Source organism: Epinephelus fuscoguttatus, linkage group LG10 (genome assembly GCF_011397635.1).
Source record: "Epinephelus fuscoguttatus linkage group LG10, E.fuscoguttatus.final_Chr_v1".
NCBI classification, from domain to species: Eukaryota; Metazoa; Chordata; class Actinopteri; order Perciformes; family Serranidae; genus Epinephelus; species Epinephelus fuscoguttatus.
Window position 1 is genome coordinate 40,861,330 of NC_064761.1, and position 24,376 is coordinate 40,885,705.

At 41.5% G+C, this 24,376-nt stretch overlaps 2 protein-coding genes across 2 annotated transcripts; both read left to right on the forward strand.

Annotated features, from left to right (window-relative positions):
- The first annotated feature begins 722 nt into the window (after window positions 1-722).
- On the forward strand, window positions 723-5,137 carry srd5a3 (steroid 5 alpha-reductase 3). Its single transcript, XM_049588898.1, has 5 exons — window positions 723-965; window positions 1,181-1,332; window positions 1,403-1,588; window positions 1,671-1,796; window positions 3,398-5,137. Exons 1-5 carry the CDS (start codon window positions 742-744, stop codon window positions 3,655-3,657), a joined length of 948 nt encoding a protein of 315 aa, XP_049444855.1. The 5' UTR covers window positions 723-741; the 3' UTR covers window positions 3,658-5,137.
- A 482-nt stretch (window positions 5,138-5,619) lies between these two features.
- Window positions 5,620-17,276, forward strand: tmem165 (transmembrane protein 165). Its single transcript, XM_049588339.1, has 6 exons — window positions 5,620-5,955; window positions 9,811-10,036; window positions 10,143-10,318; window positions 12,446-12,628; window positions 12,889-12,994; window positions 14,596-17,276. The coding sequence occupies exons 1-6, from the start codon at window positions 5,812-5,814 to the stop codon at window positions 14,670-14,672; spliced, it is 912 nt and encodes a 303-aa protein (XP_049444296.1). The 5' UTR covers window positions 5,620-5,811; the 3' UTR covers window positions 14,673-17,276.
- The last annotated feature ends 7,100 nt before the right edge of the window (window positions 17,277-24,376 follow it).

Here is a 24,376-nt window from a genome sequence, read left to right on the forward strand (position 1 = left end):
ATGAAGCCTTATTAGAGCTGAAATTATTAGCCGACAGATAAATTGGATAGTTGATTGACCAAAAAATGAACCAGCAGCTTCACTAATAATCAAATAACTGTTGAAGTCATTTATTAAACTTACTCCAGCATCTTAAATGCGAATATTTGCTGCTTGTTTTTTTTCTTCTTCATGATATTAGACTAAATAGCCGATGTTTTGTTTTTTTCTTAGTTGGACAAAACAAACAGTTTAATTATGTAAACTTGGGCTTTAAGGAAATTTCATTGACTAATCATTAGCTGCAGCCACAATATAAATACTTATTCCACTACTGCATTAAACTTTGTATGTAAAAAGTCAAACTGACAGTTATTACACTCAGTTTCAAGAGAAATAATTCATTAAAAGCATTATCCCGCTCTGTAGAAATGTACTGCATCTGGCTGGATGGTCCATGCTCTCAGGTTGACTCCACTTGTGACTGTGTGTGTTCACATCACAGACTGGTTCAGATTGAGGTGCTGCCACCTGCTGTATCATTTTACACACTGTTTTCTAAAAGTCTGAATACAAACTAAAAGCTCTTTCAATGGACGCTGAGAATAACGTTTTTCACACAATTAATTTGTAAGTTATTAATTTTTTATGATGAAATTATTAACCGGCATTTCCTGCCATCACATTTCATCCGGAACTGTTGCCACCGTTTCCCGACGGTCTCTTTTCTGCGTCGCACAAAACATTGCACACAACCGGAAGATGAATTGGAGCTCAGTTAGCCTGAGCTTTACCGATGTTTTATGGTCTTTTCTGGCTTTTTGTTTCCTCGTAGCTTTCTGTGCTCATAAAGTCTCACTACACCTGCCGATAAAACATGAAACATGGCGACTTTACGTTTTATTTCAGGATCTTATTCGCTACGGAAAAACCAAACACAGCCTCAAACGAGACGACTGGCTCCGTTCGTTTGACGTCCCAAAAAGGTAAAATGTCATCTAGGAAGCAACTTTGCAAACATGAAAAAAAGTAATACAATGCGTTTATAACTTCTTTGTGTTATTTAATACACTTGTGATATATTCAAGTAGCGTTTAGGAGTTTCTTTCATTGTTTACGTCGTAACATCTCAAAACTTTAGTTACAAATTTAGTTGCACAAAGACAACAATCTGAAATTGAGCCTTGTTTCCTTCTCTCAGGTGGTTCTGGCACTTCTATGCCATCTCTGTTGGCTGGAATAGTCTTCTCCTGGCCTTCTACCTGAACTTCATATTTCAGCATCAGTCATACCCATCATGGCTCACTGGAATATTAGACATCTTGACAGGTGTTCAAAGCACCAACAGTCAAGGTAGGCTCTTTTCAAAGCTTGTGTGTTTCCCTGTTTGTTTCACACACACTTGTATTCATACTGTCTGCAGTCCCACAGCTGTCTACTCTGCTGGTGCAGCTGCTGCTCTGCGTCCACTCCCTCAGGAGGCTGCTAGAGTGCCTGTGTGTCAGTGTCTTCTCTGATGGAGCCATACATGTGGTGCAATATGTGTTCGGTGTCTGCTATTACATCGTACTGGGGTTGACGGTGCTCTGCTCGGATCGCTTGGGAAAAGGTTGAACTGAAATCAGTCCTCTTCACATCTGTTCTTCACTGGTTCTGCTATGTGGTATTGATGTTTATGCTGTTCCTTCTAGGGACTGGACCCCTCCTCTCTCAGCTGGACTGGTGTCATGTGGTTGGAGTGGCACTTTTTATTGGGGCCTCGCTGATGCAGCATCAGTGCATGGTCCTGCTGGCCAGGCTTCGCACTGGGAAGTCAGGTAAGCTTGTGCAGCTGTGTTTGCTTAACACTTGAGTTTCTGGGTGTTTTACGACACATAATGTTGACTTAAATAGTTCTGACCACTTCCTAGTGTATTATAATTATTTCAAACAGGAGAGACTTGCTCTGAGAGAAAAGAATATTTATTTACATGTGTACATACGTATGAGACGTGTATAAAACATGTGGCAATCAGACCCCATTATGATGTCATCTATTCCATGAGGGTGGTAAAAACCCTAGTCCCTACTCTTTAGAGTAGTAGTTTAGGGAACACCCCCTACGGAGTCTAGATACTGGTGGTAATTGGATAAAGAAGGAGCTGAGGATCTGGATTTGAAGAGTAGTGGGCTTTTCATGAGCTTGGATAAGGTGACTGGAGGTGAATGGGGTGGAGGCAGGTGTGGAAATTCCGGATAAAATGACAGCTGACAGGAGCAGAGAGGAGAATGGATTTAAAGTTTGGTAGCACCATGAATGGCTGAAGGTTACAGTGGCAAAATTTGATAGGCTAGTGAGGAGAAGGACGCCCACAGTCAATTGATTGGAGGAAGCAGTGGGAGTGGTGGGATAGAGAGAGAATTGTGAATGAATATAGCACAAAGAAAGTCTTTCCGATTGAACTGACATACTGAAGAAGAGGAAATCCATCACATTAAACATCATATTTGCATATTGTCAAAAATGGCTTGTTGTTGCAGGAAAAATTCTTTAAGGGCACTGATTTTAAAAAATCACAGCGTTAAAGCAATTTCTGACAAAAACTCGAGGCATACATAGTGTTCAACGTTAGATATAAGCTTAGTCATGGATCAATAAAGCAATCATATTGTCTGGGAAATTTATCTGGCTCTTTTAATGCTAAATGCTCAACTATGTTCACCAGCTAGTCGCTAACTGTGTATGTCTAATGTTTGGTGCTGAGCAGAAAGCATACAGTGGGTTTATTAAAGCGTTTTGTTGCTGACAACAGCTCTCTGCCGCTGCCGGAAATAAGGTTGTATAGAGTGACTTTTGGGCCAAAAAAAACCCAAAACAGTTACCTATAAGAGGCCAGAGAGCTCTGTAGAGCTGAAGGGACCTGCAGATTTGGTGATGATACATTGTGGATTCATCACAACCAGCAGCACCTTTCCCACCTTTCACCTTTCTCCTAATAATAGCATAATAATAAACTTTATTTTCATGGTACCTTCGAAAACACTGTTAAAAAATGCTTCACAGTACAACAGAACATATTTAAAAACAGAGGATATGAAATGAATTCGGAGCCAAACTTGAGGTACATAGCAAAAACATTAAATTTTTTAAAACAAAAGTGAAATCACTGAAAAGCAGTTTTTAAAAGATGAGAAAGAGTTCACAGCCCTGATATTCTCAGGCAGGTCACTCCAAAGTCTCAGAGCTCTGACTGCAAAGGCTCCATCACATTCATAGATTAATCTGAACCTGTGATCCATATAAACATGCTGACTTGTGAAGCTTCAACTTAACACAGATACATAATAACCATGTGAACAGTAACATAAACCACTGCTCTACTAGTTAACTGGGGACTGATGTATTTTTCTGTTTGTCGTATTCTGTGGTGTCTTTCAGGAACAGTGGAGACGCTGGCTCACAGGATGCCAGAGGGAGGCTGGTTCGAGCTGGTGTCATGCCCACATTATTTTGCCGAGCTGCTGATCTATGTCTCACTGAGCTTAGCTTTCGGAGGCTTGTCCTTTACCTGGTGGCTGGTTGTCCTTTACGTGCTCTTCAACCAGGCACTGGCAGCACAGCTTTGTCATGAACTTTATATCAGCAAATATGAGTCATACCCAAAGCAAAGAAAAGCTTTTATACCTTTTGTGCTTTGAGTGGTTTTATTTGTGTCTTCAGTTTTGCATTCCTTACTGGGAACTATAAAGCACGAGGAAATGTATGAGATGTCTGAGGATCTGAATGTGTGGGAGTAAAACACAGTTGATTGACAACGTACTCTCAACTAAGTGAAGCTGCTTAATAGCCAAGAAGACAACACTGACTGTTGTTGACAGCTCCCAGGTGTGAATGAGATGAATGGCAGTGCTGCAGAAACAGTCTTCTGCAGAAAAAGTCTCTCCAGGTGAGAGGTGAGCTGTGTCCTCGAGACTGATGTGAAGAAACGAGGAGTGTCACCACAAATCACTTGTTCATTACAAGACCTTGTTTTTGTTATAATAAGGTATATTCATGTAATAATAAAATGTGTTCTCTGTAATGCGACACAACTTCATCTCCTTGTAATTCATAAGATAAGTTGTTAAAGAAGTTTTAAAGATTTTTTTTCACAAAACAAAAAGTTATTTTTAAAACATGGAATCAGACAAATTGAGGCTTTGACTGAATATTTTCTTGTTATAGCAACATGTAAAATGTTATTTTATTTGTATAGCATTTATCTGAACAAGGTTACAACATGCTTCACAAAGTGCATGAAAAAACAACAAAAACAATACAATATTTAAAAAAAAATGTTAAGGGCTAAGAAAAATTGTGTGTACAGAGGCAAAAATAGAACAAAACGAAATAAAACACAGAAGTTAGAAATCAAAAAGTACAAATCAGGCATTAGAAGGCAAAGTTTTCCTATAAAAATATGTTTTAAGCAATGATTTTAAAAACAGGTAATGTGCTCCCTACCCTAATCTCCTCAAGCAGAGAATACCAGAGCCTCAGAGTCTTGATGGAAGAAGCCAGGTCACCTTTAGTTATCAACCTCAATCTGGGGAGGACTAGTGAGAGTAGGCTTGAGGATCTTGGGTCACGACTTGGAGGAGAGACAGTCAGAAGCTCAGCTATATAACTGAGGGGTGAACGAAGTTGAGCCTTAAACCTTATTTAAAAGAATCTTAAAATCAAACCAGAAGTTAACAGGCAACCAGTGGAGGGAGGCGATAATTTGGGTGAAATGTGACCTAAAATTTGTCCTAATTAAATTACTAGCTTCAGCATTCTGCACTAGCTCAAGCTGAGCTACTGAAGATTTACTGTGGCATGTAATCAGTGTGTTACAGTAGTCAAGGCGTGAGAATACAAAAGCATCAACAAACTTTTCTAGGAAAAAAAATGGAAGTAAGTGGGTATGTAACAATAAAGAAACATGAGAACATTGTGACAAATTATTTTAGCATAAAAAATAAGCGATTTTCGTTATTTTCAAAGATCTCAATATGAGAAACAGCTTTTTCTCCTCATGGTGGCATTAATATTATCCTGCTGTTGTACATGTGTTTTTTAATGCTTTTGATTTTGAGGTACGACATGAAATCAGTTCTGTTGTAATTAAATACAACAGTTACACCAAATAAAAAAAGGAAAACTGCATGTTTCGTGTTTGATTATTTTCTGTATACATATTTATTGTAATTATTTAGTGTGTATTTGGAGTTCTATGCTAGGATTTGGGGAATCCACAAGATAGGGATGTAACTGATTGATTGCAATTGAACCTTTGGTTAAAACAAAAAAAACCTTAATATTTTACAGAGCATATGCATTTTTGTATTTAAATATTTATTAGTAATTATTCTAATATTTATTTTTAAGTTTATTTACATATTTAAAGCTCATATCTTTCTATTTTGTGACTTGTAGTAACAATCAACCTATCATGATAACTGTTTTTTCCGTGTGTCTTTAAATCATTGAACTCAACTCCATCCCCATAAATTTATTACCGACAAGGACACTGTCCAATCACTGAGCCGTCCTGTGCGTACGTCACCTTAAAATATTACGTCACGGTGGCACGATCCAATCATATCTTTCCAAACGCGGCAGCAAGGTTCTAACTTCCGCCCTGAGTTGGCTCGGAACCATCTCTGGCTCGGTCGATGTGATCGTGACGTGTATTACCGAAGAGTTCCTCAAAATGAACAGCTAGGTGGCTAATATGAAGTTAGCCAGCGTGGTTGCCGATGATATTAAGTGATTGACGGAAGACAAAATAAAGCGCAAACTGTTATTGATTAGTATTTTTGGAAGCCATTATGCCTCTCACGGTCGGCGGAGGAGACCGACGGGCTGATAGAGTGTGCGTCTTGTTTCTGCTCGCCGCCGTGTTGTTGTTGTCGGTCGGAGTTGCTGCTGTTCCAGAGGAGAACAACCCTGTCCAGGAGCAACCTCAACAAGAGGTAAAAGCTTTCACTTCATTACAACCAATTAAACCTTGTTATCGTCCCCGGTAGGAAACCGTTTTTGACGCCGGTGCTTGCTAGCGCCTCCGAGCTAGCCAGCACATGCTAGCTGATGCACTCACCACATTGTGTTCCGGGTGCAGCTCAAGTGGGTAAAGTTAGTGATTCATTTTTAGATCCTGCCAGCAAAGCAAATGTTTAAAGGAAAGTTTAGACAAGGTGACAGACGTGGGAATATGTCCTGAGAGCGTTGTTATTGGCAGGCTAAAATACTTTTATCAGAAAAAGGTTTAAGGAAGACAAATGAGTGGATCCACTTATTTACACACATTGAGATAATAACAATTTAAAGCGGAGCTACTCCCATTTTCAAAATTCATACATGTTATTCTTGTGATCCAAGACAGTCCAAAAATGAAAATAAAAAATAATTAACATGAACAACTCTCCCAAATCCAAAAAACTAGAGTGCTAAGACTCAAATTTGTGATGCCACCGGACGTAACTAGTCTGGAGATGCTCCTTAAGGCTTAGACAATGATGGTGACAGATGCTACCGCTGACACTGAGAGCACCCAGGGCCATGTTTAAGTATATTGCCGCGTTCACACTATGGGCAACCGACTACAAGTCATTCTAAATGCAAACCGGTAACATGACGCCACAAACTGACGCCCAACACTTGTTGGCATGATGCACAACAAATGAAACTTGAGCAGGCCTCAACTTTTTTCAGAGCTTCAGTGGTTGGCTTTTTGTGCATTGCGGTGCACTCAAGGATGCAGTCGAGTACATTGACATGCACAGTTAAGTCAAGCTGTGGTGATGTCTTGACTAGACCATTTAATTTGACTACTGTCCTTGTCCCAGTATACAAGCACAGGAAGGGAATTGATTTATTGACTGCATATGTCTGACCCCTCTACAGTAGATAGCAATATGCCCCCTTTCTGCTTGTCAGTATTGGACTTTTTTCCAGTTGACCTATTACGCCACAGACCATATATTCAACAAACAAGTTAGCATCAGTTAGCTAGTGGCAAACGGGTACCATAGTGGACAAGTGATCGGCTCTATACATTTTGTCCTTCCCAATGCGGGCACACATCCCAACTCTGGATGTAGATTTCACCATTTTGTTACGGGCTTCTTCTGTTGCACATTTAATGCTTTCGACTTTAGGTCAAAGCTTGGGGTGGAAGATGTGGAGCATGCACAGAGCCAGCCAGTTTAGGTCCAATTGACTGTATGCATGCATTATACAGTAATTCAGCTCTCAATCACATTATCCGGATGTGTTGGTCTGACTTTGAGAAATTTGATTTAGGACAATTTCAGTCAGACTAACGCAGTTACGTGTATTTTAGAAGTCAGGTTTGAGTCGGACTGACACAATAAATTTGAGGTGTTCTGTGGCCAGTTGCAGACACACAAGCCTGTGACTATGCAGCTACCATAACGAGCACTTGAGCAACACTTCCACGGCGACTTAGCAATGATGTAGCTGATAGTAGTCTTGCTGTGTCACTCGTAGTGTGAACCCAGCACATGGGGACATTTTCTGTGAGACCATAAAATCAGGCTCCCTTTCATTGTCAATAGAGCATCTCTTGACTTTTGGTGCGTTCGTTTTGTACTCGGAGGTCGGAAATTCCCAGTTCCCAGTTGGAAGTTTAAACTTGAACGCACCCTGAGATTGGATTTCCAACTCGGAAACTCGGAGGAACTGCATCAACCCCGACTTATGAATTCAGGATGGCTGCCGGTCACATACGTAGTGAGTAAACACTGCTAAAGAACTGTTTATAGCAGTTTTATCTTATTTGTTTTACATTAGGTCAGCCTCATCTGCGGTGTTCATCAGTTGGAGTGCATGATGGTTTTGAAGCTGTCTATATTCCGAAAGTGCAAGGGCAACAAAGGCTTTCTTGCGGGCGTCCATGTTTTTTTCCGACTTGTCCACCGTGGTCAACTAGAATGCGAAAACTGTTGTCAGCTCGGAGGTGACGTCATTCCCACTTCCGACTTCCGACCTCCGAGTACAAAATGAACACAGCATTTATACCCTACGATGTCACAACTTTGAGACCTACTTATGTGGTTTCTGGCTTTGAGAGAGTGTAGCTTATCTTCACAAATATTGACTACACTTTCCAAGGCCATGGAAATAACATACTGGAATTATGAATTTGGTTGTTGTTCCCCTTTAACAAAGACCTCGAATTGATATCATTGATGAAAACTGTTCAAAAAGGCTGACCCATGTGTCAACTAATGTTATAAGGCCTGATTTTGTATAGCAGTAATATACTTACGTGAGGGTATATCCTCTGATTTGAAATAATCTTCCTTTTTACCAAGTGCATAATAATTAAGGGTTCTAATGCAGCTATTCACATTCAACTTAGACCAGTCGTTGGTATTAACTCAATAAAACTGGGCAGATAAAGAAATCATAACATCCCTATCAACGAAAAGACTTATGTGCAATAAAGTGGTGTGACACAGGAAAAGAATTGAACATTTTAACTGAAATGTATCTAATACTTGCTGCAGAAGCCTTTGTTTGCTACGACAGCATCAAGACACTTCCTGTACGAGGAAACTAATCTCTCAAACGTGGGACTTTGGTTCATTCCTCCACACAGACAGTCTTTAAATCTTAAAGACCGAAGTGGACCTGCTGGTGAATCTTCATCTTCATTTCCTTTCACAACTGCTCTTTCGGGTTTGAGTTGGTGATCGACAGGTCCGTTCACACACCTTTATTTTCTTCCTCTGCAACCAATTGACAGTGTCCTTTGCAGTTTGCTTTGGATTGTTGACTCGCTGGCATATCCACCCACGTCTCATCCTCATCATCCTGGTGGATTACAACATATTTTTGTCAAGAATTTCCCGATACATGGCTCTGTTTATCTTTCCATCAGTAATTTGCATTCTGCCAGTACCATGAGAAGAAAAACAACTCGTACCATGATGTTTCCACCTCCAAACTTCCTGTAGGGGTGGTATTCTCAGGGTAAAGCCATTTCCCCTCCAAACATGGCAAGCTACTTCTTGCAGAGAAGTTTGATTTTCGTCCCGTCTGACCACACTGTGTTCACCCTGTAATTAGCAGACTTGTCCAAATGAGCTGCAACATGCCTTTTTTAGTAATAGAGTCTTCCGGAGTGACTGTGCACAGAGACCATTGTAGTGGAGTGTGTTCCCTTTTGTTTTCTCTGTGATGTCTTCTGGAGTTCTTTCCAAGTGGTCTTAGGCGTTAGTCTTCTCACTATTTTTCTGACTACCCAATGGGAAAACTTGCGAGCAGCTCCTGTGCGTGGTCGGTTGATGGTGGAGCAGTGTTCCTTCGACTTGCAGGTAAGGGCCCCAATAGTGCTCATGGGAACATTTAGGTGTTGAGAAATCTGTTGGTTACCAGTGCAGCTGATATGTTGCTCAACAGTGTTGTTGCAGAAGTCTTGGTGGGCTCTTTGCCTCCACTCATCATGAGGCATCAGTGGAATCAGCTGCTCAGCGCTTTCTCTGATGGTCCATTTGATACTTTTTTGCCCGTGTCATTCGACTTTATTGCACATAACCTTTTTATGGGTTGAAATGTTACATTTTCTCTATCTGTGCAGTTTAATTGAGTTAATACCAATGCCTGCTCCAAATTTCAAGTGATTAGCTACAATGGAAATACCTTAAAATTAGAAAAGTTGGCATATTGAATTCTTATTCCCCCCACTGTATGTATATATGTATTTATTTTTTGTTTATTCAAGAGATACGACCACAATATGAAGCTAGCAATGACAGACAGCTGTGTGTAACTGACTCTCACTGTGCTGCTCTCTTTTGCAGAAAGCCTCAAGTCCCCATCCAATAGGCCCTGTAGTCTCTGAGGATGACTCCAGCAAAGGAAACCTGGGTTTCATCCACGCCTTTGTGGCCTCCATCTCTGTCATCATCGTCTCTGAGTTGGGAGATAAGACATTTTTCATCGCAGCCATCATGGCCATGCGATACAACCGTCTCACCGTGCTGGCAGGTGCCATGCTCGCCCTGGGGCTCATGACCTGTCTGTCTGGTTAGTAGAAGTGGATGTTTTGGTTTTGCAAACTGTACTTTATGTGTCGATATCCCTCCATCTCTTGCTGAGTGATAATGACGTCATTGTTGTATCCCACCCCCAGTGCTGTTTGGCTACGCCACCACCATCATCCCTAGAATCTACACGTACTATGTGTCCACCGCGCTATTCGCCATCTTTGGTGTACGCATGCTGAGAGAGGGGCTGAGAATGAGTCCAGATGAAGGCCAGGAGGAGCTGGAGGAGGTCCAGGCAGAGATCAAGAAGAAGGATGAAGAGGTGAGCCGACTTGTTGCTTTAAGACCTAGGGAGACACTCTTATCCTTTGCAGATCAGGTAGTACACCTGCAGGTGACTTTAAGTCATTGTTATTAAGACATATATGATTTATATAAGCAGCCATATAAACACTTTCAACTGGTAGCAGATCGTCGATTAAGATATACCCGATTACGATATACCCAAGGAGAACTCTTTTTTTTTTACTCTGTTATACACACACAGGCCTGAAATACACACACGTGCACAAACAGGATCTATACATGCATGGTCAAGCACTGGGGCAGTTGGGGGTTTGATGTTGCTGCCCACACTAGTCGGTACCAGCATTACTGGTCAGTTAAACTTGCTATCAAGTTACCAAGAGGGAAATGGGAGGAGTTCAGATTGGGATGGGAGGTGCTCTTATCACCAACGGCTCTCCCTTCTCTCTCTGAGTGTCTCTCTGTGTCTCTTAAAGACACACACAAACACACAAGTGCTCTCACACTCAAACACACCTGTGTCAGCTTGATGTCCTCTCACTTGGCTGAACAAGAGAGGTGTTTAGACTTGTCATTTGTTGGGTGCACGGGAGTTCCTGAGAAGCCTGGATGAGTGTGTGTGTGTGTGTGTGTGTGTGTGTGTGTGTGTGTGTGTGTGTGTGTGTGTGTGTGTGCCAGGACTGCCAGGACTGCTCTGTCATGGTGTTGCAGGTAATCTAGTATTTGCACGTGCAAGGAGGTCGTACTGAAACGATGCATTTCCTGTGTCATTGTTAAAGTTTAAATGTGAAAAAGACTGAGTCCAAAGTTAATGTAATAACTGGTTTGGAGCGTTGAAGCCATTTTTATCAGCGGGCTGTCTGGGATTATGGGGCTTTTACTGTTTCAGTCACATCTCTTAGAGATCAAAGTGAAGTTTCCCAGAGAGATCTGCCTGAGGTCTCATGACTCGACTAACTGATCTGCTGTAATAAATGCTTCTAATTACCTGAGAATCCTATCTGTTATGGGTGGCCACGTCTCTGAACTTTGTTCTTATCTGAAACTGCACCATTAAGGCCCTGTGTCCATCGAAGCACTTTTTCCCAGCTAAAAATACGAAGTGCTACTCTGGCTGGAAGCACCTGAGAGCACTTTGGAGACGCTATGATATGGAATATCCACAGACGTATAAGTGTCGGCACAAGATAGAGTATTTGCTGAGGAGGGAGGGAAGGCTGAAGCATGTATGGAGAGCAGACGGACCCATGGGTTCATGAGAGGAAATGTATTTTAATATATGTAGCGTTACAGTCGAAATAATACGTCTGGACTGATGCTCGAATGCAATTTATTCCGTTTTGAAATAACTCATCGGCCAACCTAAGAGCTGAACAGAAATTGCACAAACAGAAGACAAAAACATTGTATTAAACTCGGCTCAGAAGTTACCTTTCGTCAATTTCCGTCTGAAACCTCTGTGTCTACAGTCCCTCCAAAATAAAAGCACATAAATACATCACAAATGCAAAGTTAACATGTCAACTGCTGAACATGGGGGTCATTTACAATATATATACAGTATATTAACATATATCTCCTCCTTTGTTGTTCTGTACTTGACCATGTAAGGTGTGATGGTTGGTATTCGTGGTATTTGTCCCCGTCTCCACTGAGATTGGACAGCTGAGTGAAAAGTGACAGTGACAAGTGCAGTGTTTTATCCACAGTTTAATATTTATAAATCTTGATGCTCAGGGAAAAAAGCACCAAACCAGCAGCGCTCAGTGTAGAGTAGATGCTGGTTTCAGTAGACGCTGCTGGTATTTATAGTACGGCAGAAATACACACTGTTCAAAGTCAAAGAATTTAAAAAAAATATCTGGATGTCAGGGAAAACGCTTTGGTGGACACGGCCTTAAAAGAGCAGCCACTGAAGCATTAACTTATCCTGCCATAGATGGAACCAAAGGTTTCCCAGATGATTAATAAAACCTCTAATCAACTCTAATCTACTGTCCCCTAAAGTAGGTGAATCCTGACGTTTGTCTTGTGGCAGGTGCTGTGTGTAAGAGAGTGAAAATACTGCCATGTTTCAATATGTAAACAGAGCACTACATCCTGTGTTTTAGTAAAAGCACGTTGTCTTCTGTCATCTGTGCAGCTCCAGCGCTCCAAGATGGTTAATGGGACTCCAGATGTGGAGGCGGGATCAGGGAACACCATCCCTCAGGGAAAGTGGCACAACTTTATCTCACCCATCTTCATCCAGGCCCTCACCCTCACCTTCCTGGCAGAGTGGGGGGACCGCTCGCAGCTGACCACAATTATTCTGGCTGCCCGCGAGGTTTGTAACACATTAACTCTGCGGCACATGCCTGTGTGTTTTGATGCTATTTATAGTCCGTCTTACAGTGTGTAGCGTGTCTGGATTTTCTCCTGGGTGGCCCGACAGCAGAACAAAAACAAACCTGTGGTTTTTTTAGCCACACCACAAAAAGCAAATGCTCCTCACTGCTGTGTTCATACAGTTAATTAAACATTTCAGGAAGGCAGTGTATCATTTTCTTTAACATTAACACGAAAGCCCCTTTTTTAAATTCCCAGGATCCATTTGGAGTTGCAGTGGGTGGTACACTTGGACACTGTATGTGTACAGGACTGGCTGTGATAGGGGGGAGAATGATCGCCCAGAAAATATCTGTCAGAACAGGTGAGACTGCTTTTTAAAGACACAAGATTTATTTTATCTGATTTAATGTTAGAGCTCATCCTTAATGTGCACTTTGCTGTGATTATATTTGTTGAAGTAGAGACTTTAAAACACAGTGGATTTCATTTTTGAAACATGTATAGACACAGTTTAGGTCTCAACACACAGATTAAGAATTTTTATGTTATTGAAGTTTTATGTTGTAAAATACAGAGTTGCAGTTACGTTTTCAAATAGTTCTGGTGTCAGTTTAACACTTTAAAGTCTTGTTTAACATTAAAGACTGATAATAGTAGCTGTTAGCACACTTGAGGAACATGCTTTGAGATATTATTTGAATTGTTATTTATCCAATTTTGATGCCTGAAATCTGGAGCGTCTGTTTCTCCAGTGCTGGCAGGCGTCTGTTTAAAGGTGCGGTATGCAATTCTTGAGAACGAATTGATTGAAGTAGCAACATGTCCACAGATAGAAGTTGGACAGTACTGCGTGTACAACAGATTTAATGACACAAAAATAAAAGAGAAGTGCAAATAAAGACGATATAACGACAGTTTTCACTGCTTTTGATGTATAGAGCAGCCATCTTGGATTTTGAGGTTGAGGTAGGTGAGATTCTTCAGACTTTCCGAGTCGGAAATCTGACTTCAGGGGTGTTCTTGTTGAAATTTTTGATTGGGAAATGGAATGCATCATCATTGGGGTCTTCAAATACAAACACTTTGGGTTGGTAGTCACACCAAACCATTGATCCAAATCATTGGTATTTAATTACCTGGGAATGACACTCAACAATAAACTGCCTTTTCAGAATCGCATACTGCACCTTTAATTAAACTTCAGACTAGAACTCATCTTTGTGGGTCATGTTCCAGTGTGCTGCTTGGTGGCCCTCATACTGCACCTCGACAGATTCAGATTTTAGGTTTTTATGATTCTGCATTAATGACTGTTACGCCCCATCCTTGCCCTGCCATGTGGGGCAAACAAAGCTCCACCACTGACTCAGAATAACCACAAAACACGTTTTAAAACAATCAGATCCATGGGATTTGTTGATAAAAATCCTACAAACAAGGCAATAAAATCCCAGGCTGAGAGGCAACAGGACCAGCGGTCCCCACACCGCAAGCCTCTCTCCTCTGCTGCTAGTACAGCCCTGAAACACCACCTTCCCTTGCCAGGTGCAGTGCACTTCGTTAAGCAATGCAGCACACCTGGGCAGGTCTGCAGTGGAGGGAAAAGGGACAGCAGCACAGAAACAATACATACCAGCAACATGCTTTCAGGCTCTCAGTTTCCTGGAGCGAGTTGTTATCCATCCGTTAATGTTTGCATAACTCGTCCTGGTCAGTGTGTAAACAAAGCGACCAAAGCAGTTCAAACATTATTTCACCTCTGAGAGCACCAAGACCAGCTGTGAGATCTCTGCAGCAGTTTGGTTTATGAGTGCTAATGACAGATTGTCCACGGAGACACATAAAGTATAACTTGATCCTGGAAAGTAATTCAGAGAAAGATGTAACACATTAGTGGTCTGTACACATTGTTTGTCTTGTAATGCATCCCATAATCATTTTTTGTTTGTTTTGCTTCCACAGTTACAATCATCGGAGGGATTGTTTTTCTGGCGTTCGCCTTCTCTGCCCTGTTCATCAAACCAGACGCTGGATTTTAATTGGACGAAAGACTTTCAGGTTTTCTCTGTACATACGTGTAAAATTTGGTTAAGTTGCTGTAGAGAGACTGTAGTTTTGACTCTGTATGTGTCCAGCAGACAGTGTGACGGGCTGAACAGAGAATTCCTGTCCTCTCCTAGCTAGCCTCTGTTCCACTCTGTAACTCAGTGGGTTTTCTCCTGGAGGTTTGAACTCTTACACATTATTTTGTTACCTTTTAAATAATATTTAGTCGATGTTATATCTTTATCAAGTACAGATAGTAAGATACATGTTGAACTTAAAAACACAAAGCCCTGGAAACTTGACATTCAAGAGCCTCAGTGAGAGGAAAACATTCAGCTACAGAGGCTAGCTCGGAGTGGGGGGGCAGGGCAGAAGCGCTCTGTAAGAGCTGGATTCTCATCACAAGGTGTGTGAGAGAAAGAAGACTGGTCTGTTACTGATTGCTGCCCTCCAACCCTCCGACCCATCTCTAAAAGGCTCTGTGGCCCCGAAACAGAGACTGACATGCAGTACTTCTTCACACTCAGCCTTCAGTAAGACACTGAGTCCATTTAAATATCTTTCCCTTTTTTTTGTTTTTAAATGTTGAATGTTTTTTGTTTATTTGACATGAGCCTGGCTGCTGTCAGGTGGCTGCTGACGGATTCTAACTGCGGCCAAGCTGCCAGTTTGCTCTCACTATATAAGAGTTGGCTTGTGATGCTTGGTTGTTTGTTCCATCTTCCTCTCTGGGTGACATCTTCTGCCACAATGCATTAAAATCAGCGAGAAGAAGCAGCGAGCCTACTATATGTAAGATTTTAATTTCCCAGTGTGAGGAACAACACTGAAAACAGACCCAGCAGCACATAATTAAAGGAACAGTACACCTCCACATGATCAGTTGTATATCAGTTACTCAGCCTATGTTATGTTGGATTCATGATGAAAACTTTTTTCTTGCCTCCAGAGAACGAAGAATCCAAAAACCTTTTTTTGATGAATTAAAGTCTTGTGCAGTATGATCCGAGTCTAATTGATCCAGTGGTATGCTCAGTACTTCCCAAATAGACAGCCTGTTACGATGGGGAACAGAACAGAAAGTATAACTTATCTGTTCTCTCTTCAAGCCAGACTCCATTGACAAAACCAGTAATTTTACCTCGATGAACACAGGAGCTGCTGGTCTGCCACCGCCTCGATCTGTGGTTTGTTTGTGTTGTAGTGTGACTTTGGTGAATCCGAACTAACTCTTTAAAACACCAAAGTCACACAACAGCACGAACAAACCAACAGTGGTAGACCAGCAGCTGCTGTGTTCATCGAGGTAAAATTACTGGTTTTGTCAATGGAATCTGGCTTTACAGTTTCACTCTCTGTTAAGTTTTAAATAGTACGATTTTAGCTACATTACATGTGTTTGGAAAGTGCTGAGCATATGACTGAAGAAATGAGGCTTGGATCATACTGCACAAGTTGTGTGAGACTTTGTAAACTGATGTTTTGGTATAGTTTTGCTGTTGTTAAACACGGACCCCTATGACTTCAATTCACCAAGAATGTTCTCAGTTTTTGGATTTCTCCTTCACTATGGAGGCCTGCAAGAAAAACAAAGATTTCTGCACAAATTTAGTGTAACATGGGGTTAGTGACTGACAGACAAATGCTTATGTGGTGGGTGAAGTATTCCTTTAAAATCACAAACTCAGCAGGTCTACTATATGTAGGATTTTAATTTTCCCAGCGTGAGGAAAAAACACTAGAAACAGAACCAACAGCACATAACTGGGCGATAGTTTTTGAGATCTGATTTAACTTGGGATTTTCTTCATCAAGATATTTCTTTCACATAGGAGCAGTATTTTTAAGAGACAAGAGACCTGAACCACTAAAATACCTCTGCATCCAGGTGTCGCCATACCTATGTTGGATTATCTGCATCAGTTTAGTGCCCAGAGAGCTGCACCACTGCTTAAAATATCTTGTGTGCACCTCCTCTAAAAGACTAATCACATATTGGAGATATTGACTGGGATACATAATAATTCTTGCTTCCAGTTTCAGGTGCCAATAGTGAACAAAATAAGAATCAGGTTGAAGACAGGCCAGCAGTCACCTCTGCAGATTTTCCCACTCTATGTCAGTGATTAAAGCCATTATGTACGAACCTCCTTGCCTCTAGTGTTGTTGCCCTAAATCACAAAATCAATAGTTACATCAGGTACAGAATCAATGAGTCACCACCGTGTAATTTTCTCCTATTAAAAACATCCAGTATAAGTCACTCCTTTAGCCATACGCAGCTGTTGTAGCCACAGTGACACCTGAACACGGCGATGTAATTCAAGCCTACGTTTCACCTTTTTATTTAAAGTGGCATGTATTTATTTAGCTTCATTTTCTTTCCTTTTTAAGCACTTGTACTGTAGGAACAGAGCGGGCGGGGGAGGTCACTATAAACAAGGAATGGAAATATTTTTTTAAAGTGAACAGGCTAAAAGCTGCGTTGTCAATATTTGACAGGCTGTGCCCAGCTGTGAAATACTTCTGTTTGTGATACAGGTCGGTTGAAATGCCTATGAATCCAAAATGCTCAATAAAAGTGTTTCATGTGTTGACTGATTTCTGAACTTGTCGTTTGTGCTGCGTTGTGTTGAGCTGAGTGGACACATTGAGCAGATTGACCTGCAGATTGATTTCAAGGACCTCCATCTGAAAACAGTTTTGTTATTTTAATATGACTAAAACCGGAAATCGAGTTGCTAACTACAGTTTAGCTCGCATTGCGCTTCCTTCTGTAGTGAATTGAATAGTGAAAATAAACGTTTTCACATTTTTTTCTGGCAGTCCAGCCCGCAGAGGAAAATGTTGGCATAGTACGTTTCTGCAAAGAGTACGTTATATTTGCATGTTACATATTGCACTACCTTTGGGGATGGTAGACAGCATGTGACCTGTTCTAAGTGCTATACCGTAGGCAATTGGACTTGAGTTCCTTGAAGATGTCTCATCTCTCACCCAAGAGGCTTCTTCAGTTCTAACAGACTGGTGCAGAGTTGCAAGCTTTAAACTCTGTGTGGGTGTGATCCCTTACAGAGTCGTTAAGGTCACATGAGTCATTAACACACCTGGCCATCATGTGTGTCGTTAGGGTTAGATGGGTCCAGGTGTGAATGGGTGTGAAGTCATCTGGGGAGGGATCTCAAGACTGTCATAGGCCACCTCCTCTGTTTAACAATGGTTGTTTGAGCTTTTTTCACGCCCCTTCAAACCATCTCTTCTCTGGCTGAGACGAGAATATTGCTGTCCTTGAAAGAATGTCCCTTCTCCTCTAGATGTAAGTAGACAGCTGAGTCTTGACCTGACGTGCTGGCTCCACTGTGCTGTCCTTAGGGTGAACCTCACCAACATGTCACCTAGGCGAGACACCTGCCAAGCTGTAGGCCGCTGCTCAAAACCCAGGGTTCCCTTGATCATGGAAAACCTGGAAAAGTCATGGAATTTTACAATCACTTTTTCCAAGCCTGGTTAAGTTATTAAATTATTGAAAGTCTTAGAAGTGATGGGATTTTGTTGTGTGTAATATCTTTTGTGGCTAACCCTCCAAGTAATGTAACGTATCGGCAAATTAATTTCCTTTAGCTGTCGACTTAATGAAGCTCTAATATGTGTTGATATGTGACATTTTGTTTACCATCAGGTATTCTGCTGGGGTTAATGCCTCTCTTCCTGTATGCTAACCAGCTGAAATTATGTTGAATAGAGGTCAAATCCGATATGTTCGAAAAACTCCTTGCAAGTGGGGCGAGTAAAAACAAAAGTCCTTATTATATGTCCTTAAAAGTCATGGAAAAGTTTGTGCATGACAATCTGTGGAAACCATAAAAGCAGCGCCTCTTTTTTTCAGCAGTGAATGTACCCCAAAAATATGACCTCTTTTCTAACCATAACCAAATGGCTGCCTAAATGTAACCACACATTATCCACAGCACAATAAATTTCAACATATCCACTACATATATTGTACAAATGCAAACATATCCATGCCAACATTTTTTTCTGGTGACCATGATGTGTCTTGGGACCACTGGAACTCTCAAGAATATCTGGGTGTCCCCGGACTCCTGGTTGAGAACCACTGATTTAGGAGAGCAAGTAAACAAGGTAACAACAACAACAACAACAACAACAACCGTATTTTCATTACAGTTTTATTTTAAAATTGAAGGGGGGCAAACGATTGATACATTTGCCTTAAAAGGTTATTTAATGTTTAATTTATGGATGGTTTGGCTCAAGAAATAAAGTGCAAATCAGTGAGGGATAGCTTATTGAGAGGGTGGGCCTATTTCACATCATCTCTGAGAATGTGATGTCAGATCTAAATTTATTTCCAGTCAAACAGCTTCAAACTGGAGATTAAAAAAGGCGTTAGACCTCAAACTGACCAGCAGGTGGCAGTAGTGGATGTGAGGAGAACAATATGAATCCCTGCACCTCAGCATCAGAATATAAACTTAACATTTCAGAGGTAATCGTACTGAAAGTCACTTATTTTATTGGGAAAGATATTAAAAAAATTTGGTGCCACATTCAAATAAATCCAGCCTTTAAAAATGAGTGCTGAGTTGTAACTTATAGAAGGTGCTTTAAACATTTAAAAGGCTTCAGTCTGAGCTGATGTGTTGTTGCTCTCAGGCCACACCTGAATCAATGACATCAGATCAGGTGCTTCATTAACCTGAGAGGAGCAGAACACCTGCTGTGACATCTCTGCTCCAGGTGTGACCAGGATCAACAGGATTCAGTGTGTTTTTGCCGTCGAGTGTACTGCAGCAGTGAATTTCATGAGCCAAACAATAACGCCACACAAATATGAACTGAAAACGGAGAGAGAACACTGATAGACATTCAGAGTTTCTAGTGTGTACATCAGAACTACACAACATTTAACACAATGCACTGCGTCCTTTCATTTAGGGCTCCCCTCTCTTTGGATAGCAAAACATTTCCCCCCGTGTTTTTAAAACTTGGCAATGACCCACGAATAACTCAGTGTCCTCTTTTTTTGAAAGCTTGTGTCAATTTCAATCCAGCATGAAGGAAAACAAGCTGACCTGGTAAAAACTCAAAACAACCTTTGCATCACCATCAAACATCATGAGTAACCAGCTCTTTCTGGGGGGGGGGGGGGATTCAACAGTCTTTATGTGTATGTCACAGTTCGTTTAGATCCTTCATGTTTAAAAGCAGCGGCGTTGACTGTGTGTGATGTCATGTATCTCTGCCAGCTCAATGAGGTTTATTCCGGTAATAGAAAAATAATTGAGTTCTCTTATTTACTGCATGTCCTATCATACATTGTGCAAAGTCTCTCACAGCCACACGTCTCATGCAAAAATACTCGTGTTAATGATAGTTACATTCTTGTCGTATGTATATTGCACCGCTTACATCACACTCCAGGAGGAGCAGGTCCTCTCTACAGGGCTCTAAGTGTTTAACCGAGAACTGGTGTGTGTCTTATTTAAATATTCATGTGTTGCAGCACCACAACTGATTTTGTAAGAGGAGAGGAGTGCTGTGTAAGGGACCGGACTATGACGTCTACCTATATGCTCAATTCAGTCTTTCTAGAAGCACAGAAATGGCACAGTGGAGAAAGCAGGTATTAGGGACTGTATGAAAATTATTAGAGAGGAGGGAGGGTGATGGATTATTTATTTTTGTTAAAGGCAGGGTCCTGGCCCAGATTTTCTTTTTTACTTCATAATTTTCTTGCAGGATTTTGTATAAAAATAATAAATACATCAAAATATAAAAGTCAAAAACACGCCTTTTGATATAATCGGGCCTGACCCTTCATGAACCTATACGGTTTCTGTCCAAGCCTGAACAACAGCAGCGCCTTTAGGCCCGAGCCTGATTAAAAACCAGAATTTCTACTGTTAAAAAAACAAATAAATAAAAATAAAACATTTTTTACAAGTCAATTAAGGCCTATATAGACATTTCTGACATGGGGCACTTTCATAAATAGACACTCTGAGCACCAGAGTGCACTCCGGCACAAGCTGGACCACTCATGAATTCAAGGCGCTGTTTGATTAGGACAGGGGTCAGTAACCTTTACTACCAGAAGAGCCCTTTTGGTCCAAAAACAAAAAAAAATATTAAATCTGTCTTATATTTGAGCCTTATAATAAAGATAACACAGCCTTATTAAGTCGAAATTAGCTTAACATTACTAATAGGTCTAATCATTAATATGTTTGACCATAAATATTTATGAATATTTGGTACAGTGCAGTGAAAACAAATCTGTCTATGCACTATTAAATTCAATATTTTCCTCCAAGACTTTTCCTTCCTGGATTTTGGAATCCGCAGCTAGCTTCACTAAGGAGTCTCAAGACAAGCCACCGCTCTTGATGTTCAGCAAAATTTAAAGAAAAGGCGCCGGGCCGTGGGCTCCGCTATGACTCGCATTTTAGTTGACGAAATGTTAAAATGTTTTTTAAATTTGTTGCAGGCCTATAGGTTACACATTTTTCCAACTGGATAAACTTGATAAATGAAAATTAAAATGTTCAAAATAACGGCGATTCATTTCAATGTAACCTAATGTTGTCAAAGCCACAGGGAGACATCGGAGAGGGGCTAAAGAGCCACAGGTCGCCTCCCCCTGGGTTAGGATCACCACACTCTAAATTAACTCCTATTGTGTGTAGGGCTACGTAAAAAAATATTATCCTATTATCATTTTAAGCTTGAATAGAACTGAGATGAGACATTCAGGAGAAGACCTTCTGTTTCATTCGAAGTCAAGGGGGGTCTATACCAAGACTTTTTGAGGGGATCTTGCTTTTTCAGCCTCCCTCCCCATCACAATAATTTTTGTACAGTCCCTTTGATGTCCTAACTGCAATTTGAGAAATAAATAAGTGAGTGAATGGATGAATTCAGTGGCCATACTTGCAACACAATACAACACTGACACTGGATACAGCAGGTGCCCGACTATGGTGTCTGACAACAGCTCCACATGGGCCTGTATTATAAAATAATCAGATATGAAATCACAACTTCAACCAGCAAAGGCAACATGACAACCACTTAAAAAAACAAAGACCAATTATATAAATATGATGCAAGCCAAACGCACCCTGAAATGACTGATTACGACTTTAAACAGATGACAGGAGCAACAATCTGCTAACAAAGTGACAGTCCAGCTCACTAAACATTTGACACAGATGAAGACTTTGGAATTCGACTGAAGCATCATAATGTCAGGGCAGTAATGAGAGTTGAAATATCTTATCAGAACCAATTTTCCACATGTTCAAACACACAAACTGAGCCGAGCCTCCGGGCACGCCACAGCAGAAACAGCAGCTGTTACATGTGATAAACTCAAGTTACTGGACTCCTGGTTTCCCCGTTACCAACACTATATTCAAACATTACAAGATGCACGTTGTGAGTGTGCGCCGCTTCACCACAGAACTCGGCCAATCAAAGACTGACTGATGTATTTCACCAGACCAGTGGCCATGTGTTGAGCTCAGCCCGTCACTGCACACAGATGAACAATGGGCTGAGCCGTCAGCCCGACACCATCTGACGGTGAATTCGATCAGATGGCGAGGAGGCTGCCAGGCGAGCCTGCTAACCCAGAATGTGCAGGAGGTCTGGGATTGTAATGAGTTTGACAACAGTGCCTGTTCTGATTGCTTTTGCAACTTATTAAAAAATAAAAAGGAGAGGATATTGGACTTGACTCCAAGTGAATAATAATGCTGCTCTGTATCTGCTGGACATGTAAACAGGCAACTCCTCGCAAAACGTTCCCTGTAAGAACTTAAAAGGTGATAATATTGGGTTAGTCTCGCATAGCCAGGTCAGTCTCGTCTGGTTGAACCCATAACACGCTATACCCCTCTCCACCAAATTAGTTCTGGTTCTTGAACTGGTTCGCTAAGGATTCTTGGAATCTTGTAGCCTGGTGAAACCATCCTGATCTCGCGAGCTCATATTTGATTTTGCTCCATGTTTTGCAAATTGGGTCTGGCAACGCCAGGCTAGGTATCTTGGCGCTATCTAGCGAACCAGCCCAGGTTGCCACCAGTTTGGAGCAGAGCCATTGTAATCAAGAATGCGTCATCAATGGAGGGCACTGCACAATGCACAACAGAAGTAAATGGTACTAGCAAGAACGCAGATCTCATGGAGCAACTGTGAGCTGTTACTTGATAGTTATTTGTTTTTGTCCATAAAACCACGGACCAACTATTTATCATAAGAAAACTTAAAGGATTACTATGTGCAAGACTCCTGTAGTCTCGCTCACCAGACCTTTCTCAAGAAAACAAAGGTCTGGCTGGGCCGACTCTCACTTTAAGATTGGAGAAAAAAACGCCCTGGCTGCTTGTATTTCTTTCAGCCAATCACAATCATTCTGGGCGGTGCCACAGCAACGGTGCGCTTGCAAAAATATTGCCGGGGGGAAACAGGTTTTGGTGTAACACACCCACAAAAATATCGCCTACAGGACACGAACCATGGCAGAAAAATGGCTACATCCTCGCAAGATCAAACACCGCAAAAGTTAGTAAAGGACGTGTTGAAAACTGCAACACAACCAGAGGTGGTAGGACGGGACTTCAGCGGGTGGCTCGTTCCGCCCAATGAGAGGCTGAGCTATGCAGCGAACTTCCGCCCACTCAGACTATCCTCTCTGTAGAATATGTTTGAAGAGAGATAATATGGAATATGACACGCAGTTTGCACTTCAGGTCAAGGTAAATCTGGTCGTAATGCTTTAAACAGTTCAAGATTAGGTGCACAAACCAGAACAGAGCCCGTTCTGTGTCAGTGGAAAAAGTGGTATGAAGGGAAGAAAACGCTCTGGGTTGTTTGTATTTCTTTAAACCAATCACAATCATCTTCAGCGACGCTAAACTGAGGATGCAGCAGCACTGCTACTGCAAAATATTACAGAGAGGGAACTAGTTTTGATGAAAAGGGTGAGAACTGGTATTTAAGTGGCTAAATCCCAGCAACAGAAAGCTTGTTTAGCATGTACGTTGTTGTTGTTTGACGCTTAGGGCTTAAATGAAGTTTGGCGATAGGTCTGGCTATGCAAGACTAGCTTCACGTAGCCATGGGGATTTTAAAAACGGTAACACGCAGCAAACATCTGAAATAGGCCAATGACAGACTTTATACCCACGGTTTACAACCTGTGAGTCAGACCAACGTAGGATTCACAGCTGGTTTCCACTGCTGCCACCATGTGGCCAAAAAAAAGTTCTGGGAGGTTTAAGTGAGGGTGAGTGAACATGCAGAGAACTGTGGGAAGTTTAATCAGCTGTAGTTGAATGTGCTTTATCAAAGCATGAAGGAGAACCAGAAGCAAAGTTCCCATAAGACAAACTTCAAACCACCGAACACTGGTTTGTAGCTTTAAGAAGAAGGTTGCAGATTCAAGGAGCCTAAATGAGGTCTCTACGGGGTGACTGCCCTTTTTCCTCCAGATAGTGCAAAGAGTTCAGAGATATGAGGGGACCTCTGTGTCGAGCCACTGCTTTATCAAGAGCTACTTAAGATGGCTTGGGACTCCTGCAGCTCACATAGGACTGACTGGAAGTCCCCCTGAAAAAACTGAAGGAGGAGGAGGAGCACGTCTGGGCTGCTCTCTGTACCCTGATGACCC